The sequence below is a fragment of the Phoxinus phoxinus genome, assembly GCF_949152265.1.
Source record: "Phoxinus phoxinus genome assembly, chromosome: 7".
Lineage (NCBI taxonomy): Eukaryota > Metazoa > Chordata > Actinopteri > Cypriniformes > Leuciscidae > Phoxinus > Phoxinus phoxinus.
This window is the reverse complement of record NC_136882.1, coordinates 683,370-710,604: the sequence shown is the minus strand read 5'-3', so window position 1 is coordinate 710,604 and position 27,235 is coordinate 683,370. Positions and strand designations below refer to the sequence as shown.

At 41.6% G+C, this 27,235-nt stretch overlaps 2 protein-coding genes across 2 annotated transcripts in view; one reads left to right on the top strand and one right to left on the bottom strand.

The window, feature by feature from the left end:
- Positions 1-22,821, top strand: part of LOC307001474 (uncharacterized protein) — a 33,460-nt gene extending 10,639 nt beyond the window's left edge. The window contains exon 2 of the mRNA XM_079617989.1: positions 21,255-22,821. Coding sequence (XP_079474115.1) covers positions 21,263-22,297 — 1,035 coding nt within the window. The 5' untranslated portion in view covers positions 21,255-21,262 and the 3' untranslated portion in view covers positions 22,298-22,821. The remainder of the gene's footprint in view (positions 1-21,254) is intronic.
- LOC307001946 (uncharacterized protein) lies at positions 1,735-10,953 on the bottom strand (the record flags this gene model as incomplete). The annotated part of the gene is made up of 2 exons (XM_079619050.1): positions 10,090-10,953; positions 1,735-1,843 (listed from the first exon to the last, which is right to left on the bottom strand). Exons 1-2 carry the CDS (start codon positions 10,812-10,814, stop codon positions 1,735-1,737), a joined length of 834 nt encoding a protein of 277 aa, XP_079475176.1. The 5' UTR covers positions 10,815-10,953.
- Positions 22,822-27,235: the final 4,414 nt, after the last annotated feature.

Below are 27,235 nucleotides of genomic sequence, written 5' to 3'. Positions count from 1 at the left end.
TAAAGATGGCTCCCCCTTCTGGAATTGTGTTCCTTCTCTGATGGTCAATTGACCACTTGGGCAAAACATAATTAACTGCTCCCCAGCAACAGACAACAGCTGTGAGCTAGAGATGAGAGATGGAGATATCCTCTCAATTATACGTATGAGCATAAGAAGATGCATGAACTCCAGGGCCCGTATTCATAAAAAATCTTAATGCAAAGAGTAGCTCGATATAGCATTAGGTGAGGGGTTTTTTTCTTGAGAAAAATGTATTCCTATCTTATAATATTGATCCAAATGAGTCAATATTATCAAATCACAAGAATTGAATTGAATTGAAATCGTGAAATTTGTTAAGTGAGTCAATCAATAATACAAAACCGTAGCTTACCAGAAATTGTACCATGTAAACATTGTAACATGTTGTCACTAAACCTAATGAAATTCTGTTTAGTTAATTTTTGACAATCACAATACACATTTTTTTTACATCCCCCCCGAAACCAACCATGAGGTTAACATGCTAGCTAACGTTAGCTAAAATTAGCTCGTGGTAGCTTATAGACTGCGGTTAGATTTTTGTAGAATGCAGTTCGGGAGTTTGTAGTAACCAATACAATGGAGCCTGCTACTGGTCTTAGGATGTAAGACCAGTAGGGGGTCTTACATCCCAGCTCCTCCCCCTAGACAGCCTCTGGCTCCACCTCTTCTCACACTATGGGGTGCTTCTCAATATCCCTATACTTTACGTTTGCAGTTTATATAAACCACACATCTCACATATTTCAACAGGGTATCTAGCTTTATTATTATTTATTATGAATTTCATAAATAGCCAAACTTCAACAGCATAAGGGCAGATCCTTTGAGCGCTGCTGATGACGCAGTAAAGTGACGCTCGAGTGATCAAGTATTCCAATGTATAAAAAAGCTTTCATTCGATGTCTCCGTCCTCTTTTTCTTTCCTTGCAGCCTTCCCTTGCATCCTAGCATCCTTAGGCTGCGTTTACACTTGGCATTAACATGCGATCTGTATTCGGATGTTGTCCACATACACATTGAAAAGACGAGTGTAAACGCGATTCTAATCGGAATGTTATCCGATCAGTCCTGGTTCGGAGGGAGTCAGTGTAATATAAATGCAGTACAGCATTGTGTGTGTGTGTGTGTGTGTGTGTGTGTGTGTGTGTGTGTGTGTGTGTGTGTGTGCGCATTCACAGGTGGACGTCATATAACCCCCCCGCCCAGTCTCCCCATGTGGCTGTAAGAAAATAATGTCCAGACGCAGTTTAGACAAGAAAAGAAAGGACACTTATTTGAAACTTACAATAAACGTCAATCTTTAAATGAGTTTATTTAATAATAATAATTCATTTAGACTTACATTAAACCGTGTGTGTCATTTTTCATTTTAATTGTGCAACATTATCTGAATGAGGCGATCGCCTGTACAATCACAGCTGTGATCATGAGATCTTAATGAAGAGCTGATAATCGGAATACACTTTTTATTTTTTAATGTTTTAAATGTTGAATGTTTTTATTGTTTCAGTATGTTTATCAATCTCCCAAATATAGTCATTGCACGCTATAACCTTAAACCAAGATGATCGATTATGTGACTTGTTTATGATCAACCCAGTTATTTTTGTATGATAAAGACTGGAGATCGCATAGGAAAGTAAAGTGAGTGAGTGAAAGCAATTCAATTCAATTCAATTCAATTCAAGTTTATTTGTATAGCGTTCTTCACAGGCGTCGAGTCGTCTCTTCACAGGCGTCGAGTCGTCTCATCACAGGCGTTGGGGCATCTGAAGTCTCCATGAGAGGCTGGATACATAACTGGAGCTGACGAACTCTATTTGAGTTATAGGGACAGGCGTCCCGAGATAACAACAAAAAAAGGCAGATGGGAAATAATTAGCGTAGCTGCTGTTCATAATATGAATGCATTTGATCTGATTTAACTGTAGTATAAAAGGTATGAGATGCATCATGTGAATGCTTGGCTAAAGAGATGCGTCTTTAATCTAGTTTTAAACTGGGAGAGCGAGTCTGAACCTCGGACAATATCAGGAAGGCTATTCCAGAGTTTAGGAGCTAGATGTGAAAACGCCCTCCCTCCTTTAGTGGACTTAGATATCCTAGGTACGACCAGAAGCCTCGAATTTAGCGATCTTAAAGAGCGCGATGGAATATATGGCGATAGAAGATCTCTTAAATACACAGGAGCTAAACCATTTAGGGCTTTATAAGTCAGTAGCAATACTTTGTAATTGATACGGAACTTAATAGGTAACCAAGTCAAGTCAAGTCAAGTCATCTTTATTTATATAGCGCTTTTTACAATACAGATTGTATCAAAGCAGCTTCACAGTGATAACATGAAAATAATACAAAAAAACTATTTCATCATCATCCACCTTTAAGGCAGATCTATAATATTGTTGAATATTAAATGTCCCCAACTAAGCAAGCCAGAAGGTAAGGCAACAGCGGCAAGGAACCAAAACTCCATCAGGTGACAGAATGGAGAAAAAAACCTTGGGAGAACCCAGGCTCAGTCGGGGGCCAGTTCTCCTCTGGCCAATGAGTGAACAGTGTATGAAGTTCAGAATGAATCAGAGTATTTGTCCAGTTCCGGTTGGGTGAAGTCGGAGTGGAGAGGAGGAGAGACTGGTTGACACTTCAGGTCAGCGGCGTCGTCGTGTCCTGGCGCTGGTCCTTCATCAGATCTGGAGACGGCCTGGTTCCGGTGGACAGCGGTAAACCTCGGGATAGACAGAGAGACTAATATTAGCGTAGACGCCATCCTTCTTATGATGTACCAAGTACATCAGGATTTACGGGAAGTGTTCCCGGTCCCGGCTGTTCTAAACTATGCAGCCTAATTATATAAGTCTATAATGTGTTATGTGTATGCTAGGCCGAAGAGATGTGTTTTTAGTCTAGATTTGAACTGACAGAGTGTGTCTGCTTCCCGGACAATGGTAGGAAGATTGTTCCAAAGTTTTGGTGCTAAGTAGGAAAAGGATCTACCGCCAGCAGTCGATTTTGATATTCTAGGTATTATTAACTGGCCGGAGTTTTGAGATCGCAGTAGACGTGAAGGACTATAATGTGTTAAGAGCTCGCTCAAGTACTGCGGAGCTAAACCATTTAGTGCTTTGTAAGTGATCAGCAATATTTTAAAATTTATACGATGTTTAATAGGCAGCCAATGCAGTGTTGACAGAACGGGGCTAATATGGTCATACTTCCTGGTTCTAGTAAGAACTCGAGCTGCTGCGTTTTGAACTAGCTGTAGTTTGTTTATTAAGCGTGCAGGGCAGCCACCCAGTAGAGCATTACAATAATCTAGCCTTGAGGTCATAAACGCATGAACTAATTGTTCTGCATTATTCATTGAGAGCATATGACGTAATTTAGATATATTTTTAAGATGGAAGAAAGCGGTTTTACAGATACTAGACACATGACTTTCAAATGAAAGATTGGTATCAAAGAGCACACCCAGGTTCCTAACCGACGACGAAGACTTAACAGAGCAGCCATCAAGTGTTAGACAGTACTCTAGGTTATTACGTGTGGAAGTTTTTTGTCCAATAATTAGAAACTCTGTTTTTTCTGAATTTAGTAGTAGGAAATTACTAGTCATCCAATTTTTTATATCAGCTATGCATTCCGTTAATTTTGTGAATTGGTAGGTTTCGTTAGGTTTTGAAGAAATATACAGCTGAGTATCGTCGGCATAACAGTGAAAGCTAATTCCATGTTTCCTAATGATATCTCCTAATGGTAGCATGTACAGAGTGAACAGCAGCGGTCCTAGTACTGAGCCTTGTGGTACGCCATACTGAACTTGTGATTGATAAGACATCTCTTCATTTACTGCTACAAACTGATAACGGTCAGATAAGTATGATTTAAACCATGCTAGTGCAATTCCACTAATGCCAACATGATGTTCGAGTCTATTTAAAAGGATGTTGTGGTCAATGGTGTCAAATGCAGCACTAAGATCCAGTAATACTAATAGAGAGACACAACCACGATCGGATGATAAGAGCAAATCATTTGTGACTCTAACGAGAGCTGTCTCGGTACTATGGTACGGTCTAAATCCGGACTGAAAATCCTCGCAGATATCATTTCTTTCAAGAAAAGAACACAGTTGTGAGGATACTGCTTTTTCTAATATCTTTGACAGAAATGGCAGATTAGAGATCGGCCTGTAATTGACTAGTTTTGTAGGATCAAGTTGCTGTTTTTTAACAAGCGGTTTAATCATAGCTAGCTTAAAGGTTTTTGGTACGTATCCTAGAGACAAAGATGAATTAATGATATTAAGAAGAGGATCTATGACATCTGGAAGCATCTCTTTCAGCAGCTTAGTCGGTATAGGGTCTAACATGCACGTTGTGGATTTAGATGATTTGACGAGTTTGCAAAATTCTTCCTCTCCTATAGCAATGAATGGATCAAATTTTCCCTCAGGGAGACTACAATGCACTTCCTGATGCGATACTGTATTAGACGGTTGCATAGTTATAATTTTGTCCCTGATATTATCGATCTTATAAGTGAAGAAGTTCATAAAGTCATTACTGCTGTGTTTCTTGGAAACTTCTGGGTTTGAAGCTTTCTTTTTCGTTAGTTTAGCCACTGTTTCAAATAAATACCTAGGATTATGTTTATTTTCTTCTAATAGGGTTGAAAAATAAGCAGATCTAGCAGCTTTTAAAGCCTCTCTGTAAGCAATCGAGCTCTCCTTCCATGAAATCCGAAACACCTCTAGTTTTGTTTTCTTCCAGTTGCGCTCCATTTTTCTGGCTGCTCTCTTAAGGGCCTGAGTGTGCTCGTTGTGCCACGGTGTTGGACTATGTTCTTTAATCTTCTTTAAGCGCAGCGGAGCAACTGTGTCTAAAGTGCTGGAAAAGAGAGAGTTAAAAGTTTCTGTTGCAATATCAAGTTCTTCTAAGCTATCCGGGATGCTGAGATGATGAAACTGATTAGGAAGATTATTGATAAAGCAATCTTTAGTAGCAGAAGTGATCGGTCTAACATATTTATAACACGGAGTCGGCTTTGCAGCCTTGGCTAAATGTAATTTACACGAGACTAGATAGTGATCTGAGATGTCATCACTCTGTTGCAGTATTTCAACGGCATCAACATCTATTCCATGTGATAGTATTAGATCTAGAGTATGATTACGACAATGAGTCGGTCCTGACACGTGTTGTCTAACTCCAATTGAGTTTATAATGTCTTTAAATGCCAATCCCAATGCATCTTTTTCATTATCTATGTGTATATTAAAGTCACTAACAATTAGTACTTTATCTGCAGCCAATACTAATTCTGATAGAAAGTCCGCAAATTCTTTGATAAAGTCTGTATGGTACCCTGGTGGCCTGTATACAGTAGCCAGCAGAATTTTCAAACGTGATTTATCGTTTACACTATATATTTTTACATTAAGCACCAACACTTCAAAAGAATTATATTTACAACTAGATTTCTTAGTGGTTTTGAAAATATTACTATAAATTACAGCAACACCTCCTCCTTTGCGTTTCAGACGAGGTTCATGTTTATAACCGTAATCTTGTGGGGTTGACTCATTTAAAGCAATGTAATCGTTTGGTTTTAGCCAGGTTTCTGTTAAACACAGCACATCTAGGTTATAGTCTGTAATCATATCATTAACTATTAGCGCTTTTGAAGTAAGAGATCGAATATTCAGCAACCCAAGCTTTATCATTTGCTCATTTGTATTATATCTGTTTTTTATTTGTTGAAGATCAATTAAATTTTTAACCTTAGATGGGTTTGAACGTATTTTTGATTTCCAAGTTCGGGGAACAGACACAGTCTCTATATGATGATATCGAGGTGAAAGAGGCTCTATGTGATGGGATTTATCTGACCTTGGTGACGTGAGGCCGCTAGCAGCCAGTCTGTCTGCTTCCTGACCTGAGGCCCAGATTGTCCTGTTTTATCTCTAAGACTATGAGCCAAATTACTAGAGAGCAGAGCAGCACCATCCCAGGAGGGATGAATACCATCTCTTTTCAACAGGTCAGGTTTGCCCCAAAAACTTTTCCAATTGTCTATGAATTCTATATTATTTCGTGGACACCACCCAGACAGCCAGCCATTGAGTGAACACAATCTACTAACTATCTCATCACTCCGGCGAACAGGAAGGGGGCCAGAGCAAATTACAGTGCTTGACATCGTACTTGCAAGTTCACACACCTCTTTAATATTAATTTTGGTGATCTCCGACTGGCGGAGTCGAACATCATTAGTGCCGACGTGAATAATAATCTTAGAGAATTTACGTTTAGCATTAGCCAGCACTTTCAAATTTGCTTTGATGTCAGGCGCTCTGGCTCCCGGCAAACATGTGAATATGGTGGCTGGTGTCTCTATTTTCACGTTCCGTGTAATAGAATCGCCAATAACTAGGGCACAATCAGAATAATTCTCAGTGGGTGTTTCACTGAGCGGGGAAAATCGATTTGTTATCGGAACGGAAAAGTGTTTTTTTGATCCGCGACTAGAGCGATCTCTCACTGTCACCCATCTGCCCTGCTGCACGGGCTCTACTTCAGCCGGAACCGACTCATGTAAAGAGTTCACTAGGCTAGGCGCATCCAAAATAGTATCTAAAGCTCTAGCACTCTTCTTACTATTCTCGATTAAAGTTTGGATGCGTGTCTCTAGTTCTGAAATCTTCTCTGTCAGCCTGACTGTCTCCTTACATTTATCACATATAAATCCTATATTGCCGACAGAGAAGGCTATGGTAAACATGTGACATGAAGTGCAGGTGACAATAACAGGAGAAGACATTACTCACCGTGTTTGTTGACTGATTCTTACTCACCTGGGCTTTTATGAACTCAAAGGCGCGGGCGCGCGAGAGAAAAATAAATAAATAACTGAGCGCACGGGTGGTGCGGTAAAAGGCTAGCGAGTTAGCGTGTTGTGCTGACAATAACGGAAGCTAGCAATGTCAGGTTAATCTGAGATGTTGAGTAAGCTGTATTTAGTAGTATAAACAACTAGAATTTATAATAAAAGATGGTTCAAAACAGAAAGAAATACGAAGCTAATACGAGGCTTAGACGCAGCAAACAAACTCACAGCAGCAGCAGTCACAGCGAGGCAGACAGGAGCAATCGATCTCCGAGCAATCCCAGTGTAGAGATGATAAAATTGGTGTTATATGATCATATTTTCTTGACCTAGTAAGAACTCTAGCGGCTGCATTTTGGACTAACTGTAGCTTGTTTACGGAGGATGCCGGACAACCAGCTAATAAAGCATTACAGTAATCTAGTCTCGAGGTCATGAATGCATGAACTAACTTTTCTGCATCAGAAACTGATAGCATATTACGTAGCTTAGCAATGTTTCTACGGTGGAAAAAGGCTGTTCTTGTGACATTTGAAATATGATTTTCAAAAGACAAGTTGCGGTCTAGTATAACACCCAGATCTTTTACTGTAGAGGATAAAGTAACAGGACGTCCATCTAGATTAAGGTTGTATTGTAAGAGGTTTTGTGGGCAGTTTTTTGGACCAATCAGTATTACCTCCGTTTTATCTGAATTTAATAGAAGAAAATTACACGTCATCCAATATTTTATATCTTTAACACACTCTGTCATTTTAGATAATTTAGTGTTATCATCTGGTCGTGATGAAATATATAATTGAGTGTCATCAGCATAACAGAGGAAACTTATTCCATGTTTTCTTATAATATTACCAAGTGGCAGCATATAAATTGAGAATAGCAGGGGGCCTAATACAGATCCCTGCGGCACTCCATAATTTACTGACGTTATTTTTGATTTTTCCCCATTTAAATGGACAAATTGGTAACGGTCTGATAGGTACGATCTAAACCAGCTTAATGCCTGTCCCTGAACACCAGTGTAATTTTGAAGTCGATCTAAGAGTATTTTATGATCTATAGTGTCAAACGCAGCACTAAGATCGAGTAAAACTAGTATTGAGATACAGCCTTGGTCAGAAGCTAAAAGTAAATCATTTGTAATTTTAACCAGCGCAGTTTCTGTGCTATGATGTGGCCTGAATCCTGACTGGAACTTTTCATAGATATCGTTTTCTTGCAAGAAAGAGCACAGTTGAGCGGACACAACTTTTTCTAGTATTTTAGACATAAATGGAAGATTTGAAATGGGTCTGTAATTTGCTAGGTTATTTGGATCTAATTGTGGTTTCTTAATAAGAGGTTTTATAACTGCCAGCTTGAACATTTTTGGAACGTGACCTATAGATAGAGACGAGTTAATAATATTGAGAAGAGGCTCTTCCACTACAGGTAACACTTCTTTCAGTAGTTTAGTGGGTATTGGATCTAATAAACATGTTGTTGGTTTAGATGCAGTGATAAGTTTATTTAGCTCTTCCTGTCCTATAGTTGTAAAGCGCTGTAGTTGTTCTTGAGGGGCGATAATAGAGGCTGAATCATAAGACGCTGTCAAAGATTGTACATTTACAATTGTGTTTCTGATGCTTTCTATTTTCTCAGTGAAGAAATTCATGAAATCATTACTATTAAAATGTAACGGAATATTTTGTTCAGGTGATGTCTGTTTATTTGTTAATCTAGCCACAGTGTTAAATAAAAACCTTGGATTATTTTGGTTATTTTCTATTAGTTTGCGTAGATGCTCAGACCTGGCTGCTTTTAGAGCCTTTTTATAACGTGACATACTGTCTTTCCACGCGATTCTAAAGACCTCTAAATTAGTTTGTTTCCATTTGCGCTGTAAGTTACGAGTTTCTCTCTTGATAACATGCGTAGCACTGTTGTACCATGGTGCTTTAGTTTTCTCTCTAACCTTTTTTAATCTAATTGGTGCAACAGTTTCTAATGTACTAGAGAAAATGGTGCTCATACCGCTAGTCATTTCCTCTAGTTCATCTGTTAGTTTGGGTTCACTGAGGAGCTGAGATAGATCAGGTAAGCTATTCAAGAATGTTCTGCCTGGTCGATAACGCGGCGCAACATGACACATTTCAGCCGTACGTAGTATGCAAGTTACCATGTAATGATCAGTGACATCATCACTTTGCGGTATAATATCTATATCGGTTGGATCGGTTCCATATGATATAATTAAGTCTAGAGTATGATTAAGACGATGAGTGGGACCACTAACGTTTTGCTTGACCCCAAAGGAGTTTAATAAATCTGTAAACGCAGCCCGTAACGCATCATTTGTGTTATCAACGTGTATGTTGAAATCTCCAACAATTATTGCCTTATCGACATTGACCAATAGATCTGAGAGAAAATCTGCAAACTCTTTTAGGAAATCAGCGTAAGGCCCTGGCGGTCTATATACGGTAGCCAAGGCTAGAGATAATAGGGATTTCTTTCTTACATCTAGGAGCGTAACATTTAGCACAAGTACTTCAAACGAATTAAACCTGTGGCCTGTTTTCTGAGTAACATTAAGAATATCTCTATAGATTGTTGCAACACCGCCGCCACGACCAATCAGACGGGGCTCATGCTTATAACCATATCCTGGTGGAGTGGACTCATTAAGACCGGAATAATCATTCGATTTAAGCCAGGTTTCAGTAAGGCAGAGTACATCGAAGCTATTATCAGTGACCATTTCATTTACAATAACCGCCTTAGCTGTAAGCGATCTAATGTTTAGAAGACCTAGCTTTAGAAATTGTTTTTGTTCACTAATATTGAGATTTTCTGGTTTAATCACAATTAGATTTTTCTTAGATCCTACAGTAGATTTATTGTTTGGCCTCACTAAACGAGGAATAGACACAGTTTCTATATAGTGTTCTACACTGGTACTTATATCAATTAATTTGGTGCAGCAAAGAATGTGATTTGGACTTTGACTTACTAGTCATATGGTGTGTAACGTCTTGGAGATGTTGTCCGACAGAACAGCCGCTCCGATTCTGCTGGGGTGCAGGCCATCAGCACGGTAGAGCCTAGGTCGCTCCCAAAACAGATTCCAATTATTTACAAAGAGCAGTCTCTGTTCATTACACCATGACATCAACCATTCATTTAGTGAACCTTTCTTGTCCTTGTCGGTACGTGGGAAGCGGTCCAGACACGACGATCTTTGCTTCAGGCGATGTTCTGCGTACCGTCTCGATCAGGCTCCTGTAGTCCCTCTTCAGAACCTCCGTCTGCCGCAGCCTGATGTCGTTCACCCCCGCGTGCAGCACGACAGCTCCGACGCGCTCGTCACCGTTCAGGATCTCGGGGACCTGCGCAGCGACATCGAGAACACGAGCACCAGGAAAGCAGTGAGTGCGCACCATACCTTTACCTGAGGTAGCGCGGACATGCCGGACCATGGAACTGCCGATGATCACAGCGTCGTCGCGTTCCGTCTCGCGAAGAGGGGAGAAGCGGTTCCGGGTGGAGATCTCGAAGACCGGGAGGGGCGGAGAGGTCCTTGCTCTGGTCCTGGCTCGCGTCTTCCGTTGTGGAATCATCCAGGGTCCATGGTGCTGTGTCGGTGCCGGGGTGAATGAGACCAGGGGTGCTCGGGTCCTGTGCAGAGAAACATACGGCGTAGAAGAGGACGGAGTCGAAAAGTTACTAACCACTGACTTGTGAGCATCGGCGCGTGATGCTTCAAGCGCTGATCGTCGGTCTCGCAGCTCGGCCTGCCTCCCCAGCAGATCACGGATCTGCTTCTCCACGGACTCCAGCTCCAACCGCACCGAATGCAGCTCAAACGTGTCCTCACCTGCACTCAGAGGTAGACACACATCCGATATATTCGCCATTATGACAGATGAACAATAAATTAGCAGTGATGCTACCAATATCACTACTAATTTAGGACTGAAATCATGGATAGAACCCGTATCCTTCCAGTGATTCGAGTTTAAATAAGACGGTCGATAGGCGAGACCACGCGTGCAATGCTAGCGAGCTAACGTTAGAGATAGTAACGGAAGTTCGGAAAGTTGGATATAACCAGCGATATCAAAGCAATCCGATTGTTTTTTATAGAGAGTAGTATCGGAGATATGTTCACACGCTGGAAAAATAGAAAAATAGCTCCAAACACAACAAAGCGATTCGAAAAACAAAAATGAGTGTAAAGAAGAAAATCAAGGATTCATGAATCAATTCGACGGAGCTCCAAACACAAACAAAGCGATTCGAAACACAACACAAACTCCAAACACAAACAAAGCGATTCGAACACAAACACAAACTCCAAACACAAACAAAGCGATTCGAACACAAACACAAACTCCAAACACAAACAAAGCGATTTGAACACAAACACAAACTCCAAACACAAATAAAGCGATTCGAAACACAACACAAACTCCAACACAAACAAAGCGGTTCGAAACACAAACACAAACTCCAAACACAAACAAATCGATTCGAAGCACAAACACAAACTCCAAACACAAACAAAGCGATTCGAACACAAACACAAACTCCAAACACAAACAAAGCGATTCGAACACAAACACAAACTCCAAACACTAACAAAGCGATTCGAAACACAAACACAAACTCCAACACAAACAAAGCGATTCGAAACACAAACACAAACTCCAACACAAACAAAGCGGTTCGAAACACAGACACAAACTCCAAACACAAACAAAGCGATTCGAAGCACAAACACAAACTCCAACACAAACAAACCGATTTCAGTGATTCGAGTGTAAATAAGACGGTCGATAGGCGAGACCACGCGTGCAATGCTAGCGGGCTAACGTTAGAGATCAATTGGGACATGGTTTAATTTGTATCTTTACTCTTAATCTGGTGTCGTGCCACAGACCTAATTGAAATATTATGCAGGAAACCGAAATACGATCTGTTATACAGATACAGAAGCCACTGAATTGAACAAATGTAAACGCACTATGTTCTGATTGGCTTATGAACCGATCTGCTTGAACGGATCATGGTGATCACGTTAATGCCAAGTGTAAACACAACCCAAGTCGTAGGCTCAAGTGTCTTATATCGTTGAAATCCTTGGCTCAAGACGGACAAAATGAAAGTTTAGCCCTGGTGAAAGTTTAGGATATTTAGAATTTTTTTGAAAAACCTACTTTTGCGAAGTAGTCCTAGGTTTTTGGCCTGATCGGAAAACAAACCATTGAAGAAGATTCTCAACAGTATGAATATCAATAATTATTTAAAAAATAATAATAATTGATTAAATTGATTCATGGTTTCTAAGGGGCACCAACATTTTTGAAGTGGACTGAGCCATTTTTACTAATATGGCTATAACTCGAGAACAGATTGAGATATTTTAAATAAATGTAGGAGCTCAATCAGAGGTTACAGTAAAAAAAACGGTGATTGGCCACTAGGTGGCGCTATGAAATGAAAAAACATGAAGATGGTTCTAACTACACAACTGTTAGTATGATCGACTTGACATTTGGCATGCACTGTCTTTGTCCAAGGTGCCATGATATTCTATGAGGGCATCAGCATATCTCAAAAAACATGACATTTGAGTAGCTATTAGACAAGGTTATCGGAGGCCGATCGGAACTAAACTCGTTGGGCATGTTCGACTAATGGTCCTAGAGGTCTGTAAGAATTTTTGAAAGAGATTGGCCACTGGGGTGGGGGGGGGCATATGTCTTTTTTTAAAGTGTGTAAACAATTGTATATTATGCGACTTTACACACAATGTTTATATCATTTGTTAGATCTGCTCATTCTGAACAACTTTGACCGAACCACTATTGTAAATTAAATTGTTCATTAAATATTTGAAAAACCTACTTTTGTGAACTAGTCCTAGGTTTTTTGCTCAACCTCAAAAAACCCCAGTGCAGTACAGTCAAGTGCTCACGGAAGAGATGTCAAGTGCTCACGGAAGAGTTTTCAGTTGTCTTTTGAATGTAGTCAGGGATTCTGCATTCTGGACGAGGGTAGGGAGATCATTCCTCCAGCAAGGAATCGTGAATGAGAATGTTCTGGAGAGTGATTTTGTGGCTCTCTGTGATGACGAGCCGTCGCTCATTAACCGATCGCAGGCTTTTGGTAGGGATGTAGACTCGTAGGAGCGAGTGAAAGTAGGAGGGAGATGCCGAGATGCCGGCATCTAACCCATGCCGAGATGTCTGCCAGACAGCTTGAGATACGAGCAGATACTGTGGGATCATCAAATGAGAGGTAGAGCTGGGAGTCATCAGCATAGCAATGGTAAGAGAAGCCATGTGCCTGTATGATGGGTCCCAGTGATGTGGTGTAAATGGAGAAGAGGAGCGGTCCAAGAACTGAACCCTGAGGAACCCCTGTAGTCAGTTAATGTGCTTTGGATACCTCGCCACTCCAAGCGATCCTGAAGGACCTACCTGTGAGATAGGACTCAAACCAGTGGAGAGGAGTTCCTGTGAGATAGGACTCAAACCAGTGGAGAGGAGTTCCTGTGAGATAGGACTCAAACCAGTGGAGAGGAGTTCCTGTGAGATAGGACTCAAACCAGTGGAGAGGAGTTCCTGTGAGATAGGACTCAAACCAGTGGAGAGGAGTTCCTGTGAGATAGGACTCAAACCAGTGGAGAGGAGTTCCTGTGAGATAGGACTCAAACCAGTGGAGAGGAGTTCCTGTGATGCCCAGTGATGAGAGGGTGGACAGGAGGATCTGATGATTCACAGTGTCGAAGGCAGCAGACAGATCCAGGAGAATGAAAACTGATGATTTGGAGGCAGCTTTTGCGATCCGTAGGGCTTCTGTGACTGACAGCAATGCAGTCTCGGTTGAATGCCCTTTCTTGAAGCCAGATTGTTTGACATCCAGCTGGTTGGTCAGAGACAGGAAAGATGATACCTGGTTGAAAGCAACTCGTTCAAGTGTTTTCGCAATGAATGGTAGGAGAGAGACAGGTCTGTAATTCTCTAAAAATGATGTCTTTAACCCTCTGGGATCTGAGGTGTTTTCTGGGTCCTGGAGGTGTTCTGACATGCTCTAACATTTGTGCTTATTTCTGTTACTTCCGACATTTTCATGGCTAAAGTCTTATTACACTGCATTCATCACAAACTCTGCTACAATAATATGTCAGCAGCATGTATGTAAAATTTTGTAGTTTTGAGATAATAACATTTATGCTATTACTAGTTTATGCTAAACTGTCCAAAGTTTTTGTTCGCTACCATAAATTCTGTATTAAATTCCTTTACTGAGATCGGTGCTGCTCAGAGCCCAGAGTTATGTGAGAAGTTTTGCAGCTTCTTCATTAACAAAATTATTTGCATCAGATCCAAGATTGTACTGAATCGATCTCAGAAGGTCTGGTGTCTGCCTTTAAATAGAGCTACATTTTCTCACTTCCATCCAATCTCACATGATGAACTATCAAATATAGTGTCCAGTTTAAGATCGACCACTTGTTCACTTGACGTTATACCAACTTCATTATTAAAGGAAGTCCTCGACTCAATTGCACCAAATATTATTTCTGTCATAAACAGTTCCTTACAGACGAGCTCTGTTCCATCCTGTTTCAAACAGGCAGTAGTTCATCCGCTGCTCAAAAAGGCAAATTTGGATCCATCTGACCTAAATAATTACAGACCCATCTCAAAACTCCCCTTCCTGTCGAAAGTGTTGGAAAAGGCTGTTTTAAACCAACTATCCCCTTACTTAATTGAGAATAATATACTCGATCCGTTTCAGTCTGGGTTCAGATCCAAGCATAGCACTGAATCGGCCTTGTTGAGAGTGGTAAATGATTTATTGCTATTTGTGGATTCCGGAAACTGTGCTGGAATCTGCGATTCAGCTGTAGAGTGGTTTGGATCCTATTTCTCAGAGAGAAGTTTCTCTGTGGAGATGGGTCAGTTTCATTCGTCTCCTGTTCCTGTCACATGTGGAGTCCCGCAAGGCTCCATTTTGGGACCGATTTTATTTTCTTTATATATGCTCCCTCTTCGTTACATTTTTAAATCTCATCAGGTTCCTTATCACATTTATGCGGATGATACCCAGTTGTATATGTCAATTAAACCTGCTTCTGGATCTTTATCTGATTTATTAGCCTGTGTGGATGACATAAAAAGTTGGATGGGTGAAAACTTTCTCCAGCTGAATGAAAAGAAGACCGAGGTTATTTTGTTTGGCCCTCCCCATTTGGTAGAAGGTTTAATCTCTGATTTAGGACCGCTGAAAGCGAATATTTGCACTCATGTAAAAAACCTGGGTGTTGTTGTTGACTCAGAGTTAAAATTTGACAAGCAAATAAACTCGGTTGTCAGAGGCAGTTTCTTTCAGCTTAGGGGCTTACGGAAATTGAAATCTATCCTATCGTTTGGTGATCTAGAGACCGTAATTCACGCCTTCATTTCAACAAGGCTGGATTACTGTAACGCCTTGTATGCGGGTATCAACCAGTTTTCACTGTCGCGTCTGCAACTGGTACAGAACGCTGCAGCCCGTTTCTTAACGGGGAAGAGAAAGTTTGAGCATATCACCCCTATTTTGAGGCATTTACATTGGCTACCGGTCAGATTCAGAATTGAGTACAAGGTTTTGACTTTTGTATTTAAAGCCTTGCACGGTCTTGGTCCAGTCTATATCTCAGACCTCATTTGTCCGTACATTCCTCAAAGATCTCTTAGATCATCATCGGAGAGCTTATTAACTATCCCGCACTCTCGGTTGAAATCCAAAGGTGACAGAGCGTTCTCCGTTTTTGGTCCTAGACTGTGGAATTCGTTACCTAAATCAGTCAGGTTGTCTTCTTCTTTATATGCATTTAAGTCAGCACTAAAAACGCATCTTTTTTCTCAGGCCTATCCTTAACTGTGGATGTAGAATTTGTGAGCTAAATTTTTACTATGTAATTTGTATGATGTTTGTTTTTATTTGTGTTTATATTGTGTTTCTGTGAAGCACCTTGGTCAGCAGAAATGCTGTTTTTAAGGTGCTATATAAATAAAAGTGACCTTGACCTTGACCTATGCGTGGTTTGTGAAAATGACCAAAAAAAAGTCACTGAAATAAGGTCATGAAACCCAAACTGATTATTTCATCACAAGACTTTTGAAAATTGTATCACGTAGCCTAGAATATTTGCTCCAAAACTATGTGAAAATCATCCTGAATACTCATTCAGATAATACAATATATTGATTTAAAATTTGTAAGGCATGTCTTGTGTAAGAAAGCTTTATGCGAGTAGGCGTGAACAACCCCATGAATATTGAGTGTTTCACAGCTGAGAGAGACAAAGAGCCTCATAATGGCCCTATCAGAAGCTCTCAGGCACTATCATTATGAGGAACCTTGCACAAAGAATGAGGAGATTTAAAAAATAATGACTTTTTGATTGTTTGGATTTATTTACAACACAACATAATCCAAAGATACACAACAAATGGCAAAAAAAAGCACATTATTGAACACACTGAACTAAAGACAGAGACTTAACCAGTCACACATTTGTGCCATTCCTGAAACATAGTGCATACCTGTCATTTCCCAGGTGTTTGTTTTTCACTTTACCTCCTCATACTCATGTTGAAGTCAGCAGGACTATACCTATAAAAAATAAAATATGAAAAAGCTGTGAACATGCTGATATCAAGAGAAACTAGGGCTGCACTAGTTTGGGAATAGCCTACATTTTAGATTTGTTCTGGTTAAAATTGCTTTTTAAAATGTACAAAATACACACACACACACACACACACACACACACACATATATATATATATATATATAATGAACACCAGGTTTGTTGTGCCTTGTAGGCATACAGTACGTGCAGGGCTGCATAAAATAATAACAATAGTAGGCTATAGCATCGTTAAAAAGGAACACTTCAGTAACACTACACTAGATAAAAACATATTAATTATCATATGTTACTTCAAATGTTTACAATCGATATGACGTTACAAAATGAGATTGGAGTAAAAACATGAAGTCTATGTTTGGTGCGTTTTGCGGATCGGGCCGAATTTTTCTGTCCGAGCCCGGCCCGTGTCCGATAGGCATAAAGATATTTATGTCCGAGACCGACAGTTAAAATCCCATTTTTTCTCATACTAATGACACATGTACGTTTGTTTGTGTGGAAAGTCCACTTTTATTAAGCAACTGTAGGAAAGCATTTGGAAATGTCAACAGATGAGCTCATCAGCGCGCACGGAGCAACAAGCACTCTTAACACAGGCGCGCATGCACGTGTTTCGTTGTCACGGCTAAATAAACAAATTTCCACAGGAAGACAGATGTTATGGTAATTTTTTACATGTATAAACGAACGTTTGCATCATGTGAAAGTATCAGGCATATTGGCTACCTACATAATAAGCTGTTTTAAATGTAAAATGTTCAATGCCTCGCGCTGATGTGGGCTCGGGTCGGGTATCGATCCTCTATTTCAAACACACAGCGCGACGAACATTCACTGAAGCATCTAGCAACAGTTCAACTGCAATGTGAAGTTTATGCAACAATAACACTAACTAATATAATTCAGAATTATTTCTTACCTTAAAATCGTTCTTGTCTTCAAATCGCGTTCTTCTTCTTCTGATGTAAATCCAATAATCTCACAGCGTGTCTTCCAAACTCGCCGACAGCAGAGGACTGATGAAGTTTGCCGGCGCTTTGTTGTTGAGGTAATGGGCGCGTTCGCGCGACGCATGGACGATTTGCATCTCTATATGTTTTGCGCGTGTGGGTGTGGTCACATTAAAACTAATGAGCAAAGGTTAGAAAAACTTGATATCTTGTTGGTTTTATACAAATTACTTAAACAGAGAATATTTGTTTTCGTTTTGAATCAGATCATTTAAAACTACACACTTAAATGATTATAAATATATAGAGGTCATAAATGTGTGACAAGTATTCGCTGAGTTTTGTTTATGTTTAGAGACGTGCTCAAGAAAAAAAAGTTCACGAGACAAGAGGCAGAAAGCACACCCTGTTTAATTTCTTTATTTTACAAAAGCACAACGTTTTGTTTTGATTGTAAGTGGACACATACAAAAGTAGACATTTCACAGATTATTTTTTCATATTTTTTAAGTCTGTATGACCACAAATGACGAAGTATTTTAAGTCTATGTTGCTGCTATGTGAAAAAAAAACGGCAAAACAGGGTTAATGTGGGTTTCTTAAGCAGTGGTTACCCGAGCCTGCTTGAATGCTGTAGGAAAAGTGCCAGTGTGGAGTGATGAGTTGATGATGTGTGTGAGTGCTGGTAGAAGTGTGGGAGAGATGGCTTGTAGAAGGTGTGAGGGGATGGGATCTAGAGGGCAGGTGGTAGGGTGACTGGGGAGAAGTTTAGATATTTCTTCCTCGGTTAGTGGAGAGAAGGAGGAGAGAAGGTGTTTGGGAGTGGGAGGGGTTGGACTGGGTTCATGTGTGTGTGGAGCTGAGAACTGACTGCTGATAGTTGTTGTTTTGTTGGTGAAGAAGTTAGCAAAATCATCAGCAGTTAAAGAGGAGGTGGGTGGTGGTGGAGGTGGACAGAGGAGAGAGTTGAATGTCTTGAAAAGTGTTCGTGTGTTAGCGGTGCTATTGATCTTGTTGTGGAAATATGAAGATTTTGCAGCATGAACATCAACAGAAAAGGAAGAGAGCAGGGATTGATACATACTAAGGTCAGTTGTGTCTTTTGATTTGCGCCATTTCCTCTCTGTTGCCCTGAGTTTGGTCCGGTGTTCATGAAGAATCTCGGATAACCAGGGGTTAGAGGGAGAAGTGCGTGCTGGCCTGGAGGAGATAGGGCAGATATTGTCTAAAGAAGAAGTTAAAGTGGAGCATAAAGTATCTGTTGCGGTATTAACATCCAGATATGAGAAGTGTGAGTGTGAGGGAAGAGAAGATGACACAGCAGAGGAGAGATGGGAGCGAGAGAGTGAGCGGAGGTTTCGTCTAAAAGTAACTGGTAGCGGGGTTGGAGGTGCATGGGTAGAGAGTTGTAGATTGAAAGTAAAGTATTCATTTGGCGAAAACCTTAACAAGTTAAACTAAAAATTCATGGAATTTCAACTCGACTTCTGTCCACAAATTTTGCCAGCTATTAGATCTTTAAAAGTAAAGTCATATTGTGTCACTACACGTTATGGAAAGCTTACTACCTGCTAGTAATATTGTGCTAAAAAAACTACAAACTAATTAGAGCTAATGTGGACTTTGTTCCATTTTAAGTAAGAACTTAGAAACAGCAGGTGTAACCCTGCCCTGGACTTCTCATCCCAAAACTCATGTAGCCTTAAACAAGACACTTAATCACTGCAGTGTTAATATCCAAAAGGCACAAGTTTGTTTGGACACACTGTCACGGTTCTGTTTAGTTAGTTTCATTTTCATGGACTTTTAGTTTGTTATTTTCAGTCACATGCCTTTCCTATGTCTAGTTTCCCGCCACTTATAAGTTGTCATGGTTACTGTTATGATTAGTTCTCTCACTTCAGCTGTGTCTCTGTCACGGGGTGACAAATAATCCCCGGAACTATTCCTACCGGAGAAGTGTTCCCGCCGGGGCACTTTTAGTGTAACACTGTCCCCGGGCTTGTGTGTGTGTCTGTCGTCATGACAACTAAACGGCAGATTGGCAACAGGTGTGGGGACTTCACTCTGAGTGTCTGATTGAGGTGGTGCCAGCGTTTGGAGAGGATAAAAACACAAGGGGAAGAGAAGGCTGGTGTTCTCTCTCCGTGTGGGCTTGTTGTTTCGTTGTCTTCCCCCGTCGATCTGGTGTGGTTCTCTCCCGTTGGGAAATGTTTGTAGAGTGTTGCAGCTGAAGGATTATCGTGAAAGAAGAGGAGTGTCGCTTGTGGGATCCGAGGGCAGTTTTTGAAGAGTGGAATTCGTCGCCTGGACTGGAAAAGAGTGAGATGAGTGATTGACAAATTGAATCTCATAAACGCATGTTTTCTACACTAAATTGGATACTGGTTTGGAGTGCTCGGATCACATTGCACACATCGCACTGAGTGAAATATACTGATTCCTTGTCGATCTCTTGCCTCCTCCTTGATCATTGAAAACGGCGAAGTGAAGCCCGCTTGTAGTGGTGAGGAAATTATTCACCGCATCTGTTCCAACTCTGACGATCATTGGCTCTTCAGATCGAGACCTCTGGGTGAGTGTTGGCCTTATTTTGCACTTGAAGAGTGGATTTGTAGTGCTGGAATTGACGTTTCCCATCACGTTGCATGTTTGGAGTTGGACTGTCGTGTGTGTGTGGAAGATTTATCTTTTATTGCCGTGCACTCCCCATGTGTCAGGCTGGTCTACCGTTCATCATAAGAGCCTAGTAAGATCGATTGTAGTTACCTGTTGGATGTCAGAAGGAAAACCCCCCGTGTGCACACTACACATGAGAGCTGTTCATCTCTATTTGAAGTGTTGATTCTGTCTGTCCCAGTGAAAACCCTGCTCAGCTTGTGACGCTGTCTCCTGCCACCCATGTGAGAGCTGTTCACCTCTATTTGAAGTGTTGATTCCGTCTGTTCCAGTGAAGGCCCGCTCAGCTTGTGACTCTGTCCCCTGCAACACACGTGAGAACGGTTTACCCCTGCTTGAAGTGTTATGCTGTCTGCCCCAGCGAAAGCCCCGCTCAGCTTGTGACTTGAGTCTGTTGCAGCCCTGAAACCCACCTGTATGGTGTGAAGTGCCCGCCCTTTACAACCCACGTGAGAACCGTACATCTCTGCTGGAGGTCTTGGTCCGGCCTGTTCAAAAAGAGTTCTGCTCTGCCGACGACCCTGAGGTTGCTGTGGCCCGGAGGCCCCTTGTGTGGTGTTCGTCACTTACCATTGTGAGTCTGGCACCAGCGCCAGGAGGAAGTGAGCCCCGACCGTCTACTCACCTGGGATACCCACCTGTTCGTCCTTTACCACTGTGAATCTGGCACCAGCGCCAGAAGGAAGCGAGCCCTGTCCTACCTACTCACCTGCGATACCTACCTGTCCATAACTTACCACGGTGTTGCCTTGGATTTCTGGGGAAAGGAAAGAAGAGGATTTTAGATTAGGATTTTCAAATTGCTTTTAGACATTAAATAAAGTTGTTATTCTTTTTATTCCTGTCTCCTGCCTCCTCCTTTGACAAGCTCCTCAGGGTGATCCTGGTCCAGGGGTGGGTGCAGTCTGGCTTGGCCCACCTCGACCTGTGACATCTCCTTATATTAACCTTGTTTGTACCACTACTTCAATTCCTTTGGTTCCTCAGTTCAATGTTTGTCTTATTCTGTGTTGCAGGTTCAGACATGATGAAAGGCATTATTCCTAAGAGCAAAGCAAAGGGCATTGACATCTGTGGAGTGTATTACTACACTTATATAATCCGCTCTGATCTCGGCTGCTACATGGAGACATACGATCTCAATAAAGGTTCAAACCTCTCTATTTACGGTCTGCACCCTTCCTGCCAAAATGGAGACCATTACGCTGCTGATGGATATGGCTACTTTTACATCATCAAGGGCAATTCCTACCGCAAAGTCAGCAGCATGGAGACAGACAACGGTGCTGTAGTTTACAGCCTTCCTCCCAAATTGCAGGGTGGAGATCACTACCTCTACTCCGCTGGCTATTTTTACATCATCTTCAAAGAAAGGGGCATTTACCGAAAAACAGGATATTTGAATTATGACTCGGATGCTGTAGACTACGACCTGCCTCCCAAATGCAGAAACGGCCTCTATTACTGGGGCAATCCATTCCACTTCTCCTTCCTCAAGCCAACCTCAGAGTGGGCAATTGAGTTCCACTCCGGTGCCGAATTCTGCAAAGATGCGTGCTTAGATGTCTCTTCTGTTCATCCTGATGTTGTTAACTTCCTTCCGGGTGGGCTGTCAGTAACTATAGGCCCAGCCTTTGGCATTTGGGAGAGTATCAAAACTATAACCAATAAAACCAATACAACAGGGAAATGGCATGAGAAAATCACTAAAAAGGTTGGATACAAAAAGGAGAAGATGTCCCAGATCACACACAACTGGAAGATAGGCATGTCAGTCCAGAAATCATCTGGAGCCCTTATAGAGTCAATTGCTAAGGTTCAGTTCTCCTTTTCTGCAGAATATGGAGGTTCAAAAGTCAACACTGACAACGAAAGCTGGAACGAAGAGACCGAAGTGGAAGAACAACTCACATTTGAGCTGAAGCCAAACGAGTCTGTATATGTGTGGCAGTACAAACTGGGTATTGGTAAAGAATCTGTGTTATTCTGCCGTGATATATTGATTGATAATAATCCAAACTTTCCAACTAAAGTCCCACTGCCACCTGCACAATCATGAATATCAACATATCAGGATCGCTGAATTCCAAAGGATAACCAAGTGCTTCTCAAGTAATTATTTAGATACCGGGATGCATTACTTAAAATTAGTCTTGAATTGATTAATGTACCAAAGATTTTTTTTTAATTGCAGATGATGTAACTACAATTAATAAAACTATTACAATTATTATTGAAACTGAAGTAACTGTCAGAATCCTACTTTAAGTCTCCTAAAATTTCTTCTTAAAATCTCACACATGCAACTGAACTGCAAATCTTTCAATATGGTGACTAAATTGGGCTTTTGGGAAAGTTTTACTCAGTGTTTATTATTGTAGTTGTAGTCATATACATTATCACAGTGGATTCATATGATTCACAAGTCATAAAAAGCGCTGCATTCTGTATTCATTGCATTTGATGTATACATGTAATTAAAAGCTTTTTCCTTTTCACATATGTTTCACATATTTCACTATATAGCATGTACCATTTAGATTGTGCTTTAAATGTGTTTAAATAAAGCTGGATACTGCTTCCAAAGTCTTGGCGTTTTCATTGTCATTGAGTTTCTTTACCAAAACAGTATATGTTTGACAAATCCACATTCCCAGACAGCACACAGACATCCGTTTGATTTGTGATGATTTTTTTTGTTGAAATAAGCAGAAGATGCTGGAAAACCAGAGTTGCACACACACACAACTGTATGTCTGTATTTTTGTAGTGTTTCTGTGTACATCTCGAAATGTTAAATGGGCTTAGTGTAGAATTCAGAAAGCCTTGTTATTAGTGCCAGCGGTGGTCATTCTGGGAACTTCAGCAGCAGCAGTTTATTACTCACACTCGTGAACAGTAATGCACTAGAGACCTAATGTGATTCAAGGCCCTGATATAGTCAAAGTTCTTTCTTATCCTTTGCATATAAATAAACAGTTGGATATACCTTTGCAGCAATATACTTGTAACTATGGTTACTGTTCCTTCAAGCAAGGGTGATCAAGAAAAAAAAAGAGGAACAGAGGAGGAGGAGGAACAGAGGAAGAAGGGAACTCATATCTCACAAAAGAAGATGATTTATTGACACAAATAAACCAATATAACAAAAATATATATAATTTAAAAAAAATACATGGTAAAACAAAAGTTCACTCCCCCTCAAAGGATAACCTGTTAGCCTGCTTGTGGAACTTTTGAAAAATCACCAGAAATGGCATACCCAAACTAAAACAGACACAGTTCATGAACCCTTTGCACTAAAAGCACAAGTATGATCTCATCTCATCTCATTATCACATAGTAATATCATCTACTATGATATTAGACTACATAGCCTATAATAAAATATAATGAATTTCAAACCTGAACCAAACATATTTTTATTCAAAGGTCAACAGTCTGTCAATAGTCTTTAGTCTACCACAAAAAAAACATTAAAATTATGAACTCAAATTGTGAAAAAAAAGACTTGTAAATCAGACCTTTCAGGCTATAGTCTACCCATAGACTGTAAAAAAATATGGACGTAGTGTCCGTGACGTTAGCCGTAGGTTTCTGAAGAGCATTTTTGAAGCCTAAAGTGGGCGGAGCCGGCCGTCGCCATCTTGGACTCGCGTCACCGCTCGTCACTCCCGGATAACAGAATATGGGCAAAGAGGCGGAGCTGAGGAGCCTGGCTATCTGAAACCACGCCCACCTAGCGCGCCGTTATCGAGTTAGCTCAGGCTTGGGAGCTAATCAGAGCTAATCCTATATGCTATGCTACTCACAGTACCAAGTCTGCGACTGCACAGGGGCTCGCGCTAAAGTGACAGTTGATGATTAAAATCAGAATGCCAATTAAAAGGTCCTGTTTTTGCCCTTCGAAATATTATAATAATTAAAAGACATAGCTACAAGTGAGACTGTGTATCGTGATTCTGTACAGCTATTCTGCTAGTTGAAAATGTATTATGCAGTAACTTTACAATATTACTCTGAGAGTGTGTGTGACCGTGATTATGTGCATAATGTTACATGTGAGTCACTCTTTTATTACAGTCTATCTATGGTCCGTCAGCGCGGCATCGCTCGTCAAGTTCGTAGAGAGCTTTATTATTCAGTCCATTTTAAATTCTGATTTTGGCCGCATCTCAATTCTCAAATGGGTCAAAACATAGATATATTACCTGTGAAGTTCAAGTAAATGCGCTAGTATTACGCGCTCATTCAAGGATGTGCATTTATTGCATGGACGGAGAAACACAGACACCTGCAGGATTTCATCTGACGGTACATAAGCATGTTATAATCTGTTCCAGAGCAACGGCACCGCAGAACGAGTGTAGCCTTTATATCTATAGACGTTTTTACATCTGAAAACTCCAAAAAGCAACGAAATTGTCAGACATCCATTAACGTTAGTGCATGTTCACAGAGGAAAACCACTGGAATACAGCGCTGGTTTTTCTCTCGAACGATACTCGACGACAGCGGCGGAATCCAAAGCCGTGGGCGAGGTAATGGGTGTATTAAATTATATGTTATATGAAATAATCCCGAAAAAAAGCACAAACACGGCAGAGATGGCCAGTTCAACAGCTGGAATTTGCTGAAGTGAAGTGACGGCTAACCGGCTAGCATTTACATCAGCGGGAATCCACCTGTCACTCAAAAGTGGACACACCCTTAATTTTGCAGAACTTTAAATATTAATCAACTAAACGGGTGAGTTATAAAAAAATTGACCCCCCTCACAGTTGTTATGAATGGAAAAATTAGCTGTACAGACCAAAGCCACAGAGAGAACCAGGCTGTAAACATGTTTTTTTCTGCTGTAAAGTTGGACAGTTTAACATGCGGGAGATACAGATTTGACTCCCTTCTGCAGCCAGCCTCAAGCGGCCAGTCGATGAACTGCCGTTTAATTCACTTCCGTGTTGGTTTCAAGAGAGAGACAGGGAGGTTGCCGCTTGAGTCTACCGCTAATAAGCCTTATGCCAAAATTATTAAATTGTCAGTCACTAAATAAGTGTGTAGGTATAAGTTCCTCCTCTTCCTCTGTTCCTCCTCTTCCTCTGTTCCTCCTCTTCCTCTGTTCCTCCTCTTCCTCTTCTTCCTCTGTTCCTCCTCTTCCTCTGTTCCTCCTCTTCCTCTGTTCCTCCTCTTCCTCTGTTCCTCCTCTTCCTCTTCTTCCTCTGTTCCTCCTCTTCCTCTTCTTCCTCTGTTCCTCCTCTTCCTCTGTTCTTCTTCTTCCTCTGTTCCTCCGCTTCCTCTGTTCCTCCTCTTCCTCTGTTCCTCCTCTTCCTCTGTTCCTCCTCTTCCTCTTCTTCCTCTGTTCCTCCTCTTCCTCTTCTTCCTCTGTTCCTCCTCTTCCTCTGTTCCTCCTCTTCCTCTGTTCCTCCTCTTCCTCTTCTTCCTCTGTTCCTCCTCTTCCTCTGTTCCTCCGCTTCCTCTGTTCCTCCTCTTCCTCTGTTCCTCCTCTTCCTCTTCTTCCTCTGTTCCTCCTCTTCCTCTTCTTCCTCTGTTCCTCCTCTTCCTCTGTTCCTCCGCTTCCTCTGTTCCTCCTCTTCCTCTTCTTCCTCTGTTCCTCCTCTTCCTCTGTTCCTCCGCTTCCTCTGTTCCTCCTCTTCCTCTTCTTCCTCTGTTCCTCCTCTTCCTCTGTTCCTCCGCTTCCTCTGTTCCTCCTCTTCCTCTGTTCCTCCTCTTCCTCTTCTTCCTCTGTTCCTCCTCTTCCTCTTCTTCCTCTGTTCCTCCTCTTCCTCTGTTCCTCCGCTTCCTCTGTTCCTCCTCTTCCTCTTCTTCCTCTGTTCCTCCTCTTCCTCTTCTTCCTCTGTTCCTCCTCTTCCTCTGTTCCTCCGCTTCCTCTGTTCCTCCTCTTCCTCTTCTTCCTCTGTTCCTCCTCTTCCTCTCTTCCTCCTCTTCCTCTGTTCCTCCTCTTCCTCTTCTTCCTCTGTTCCTCCTCTTCCTCTGTTCCTCCGCTTCCTCTGTTCCTCCTCTTCCTCTGTTCCTCCTCTTCCTCTGTTCCTCCGCTTCCTCTGTTCCTCCTCTTCCTCTGTTCCTCCGCTTCCTCTGTTCCTCCTCTTCCTCTCTTCCTCCTCTTCCTCTGTTCCTCCTCTTCCTCTTCTTCCTCTGTTCCTCCTCTTCCTCTGTTCCTCCGCTTCCTCTGTTCCTCCTCTTCCTCTCTTCCTCCTCTTCCTCTGTTCCTCCTCTTCTTCTTCTTCCTCTGTTCCTCCTCTTCCTCTGTTCCTCCTCTTCCTCTGTTCCTCCTCTTCCTCTTCTTCCTCTGTTCCTCCTCTTCCTCTGTTCCTCCTCTTCTTCTTCTTCCTCTCTTCCTCTTCTTCCTCTGTTCCTCCTCTTCCTCTGTTCCTCCTCTTCCTCTGTTCCTCCGCTTCCTCTGTTCCTCCTCTTCCTCTCTTCCTCCTCTTCCTCTGTTCCTCCTCTTCTTCTTCTTCCTCTGTTCCTCCTCTTCCTCTGTTCCTCCTCTTCCTCTTCTTCCTCTGTTCCTCCGCTTCCTCTGTTCCTCCTCTTCCTCTCTTCCTCCTCTTCCTCTGTTCCTCCTCTTCCTCTTCTTCCTCTGTTCCTCCTCTTCCTCTGTTCCTCCGCTTCCTCTGTTCCTCCTCTTCCTCTCTTCCTCCTCTTCCTCTGTTCCTCCTCTTCTTCTTCTTCCTCTGTTCCTCCTCTTCCTCTGTTCCTCCTCTTCCTCTTCTTCCTCTGTTCCTCCTCTTCCTCTGTTCCTCCGCTTCCTCTGTTCCTCCTCTTCCTCTCTTCCTCCTCTTCCTCTGTTCCTCCTCTTCTTCTTCTTCCTCTGTTCCTCCTCTTCCTCTGTTCCTCCTCTTCCTCTTCTTCCTCTGTTCCTCCTCTTCCTCTGTTCCTCCGCTTCCTCTGTTCCTCCTCTTCCTCTCTTCCTCCTCTTCCTCTGTTCCTCCTCTTCCTCTTCTTCCTCTGTTCCTCCTCTTCTTCTTCTTCCTCTGTT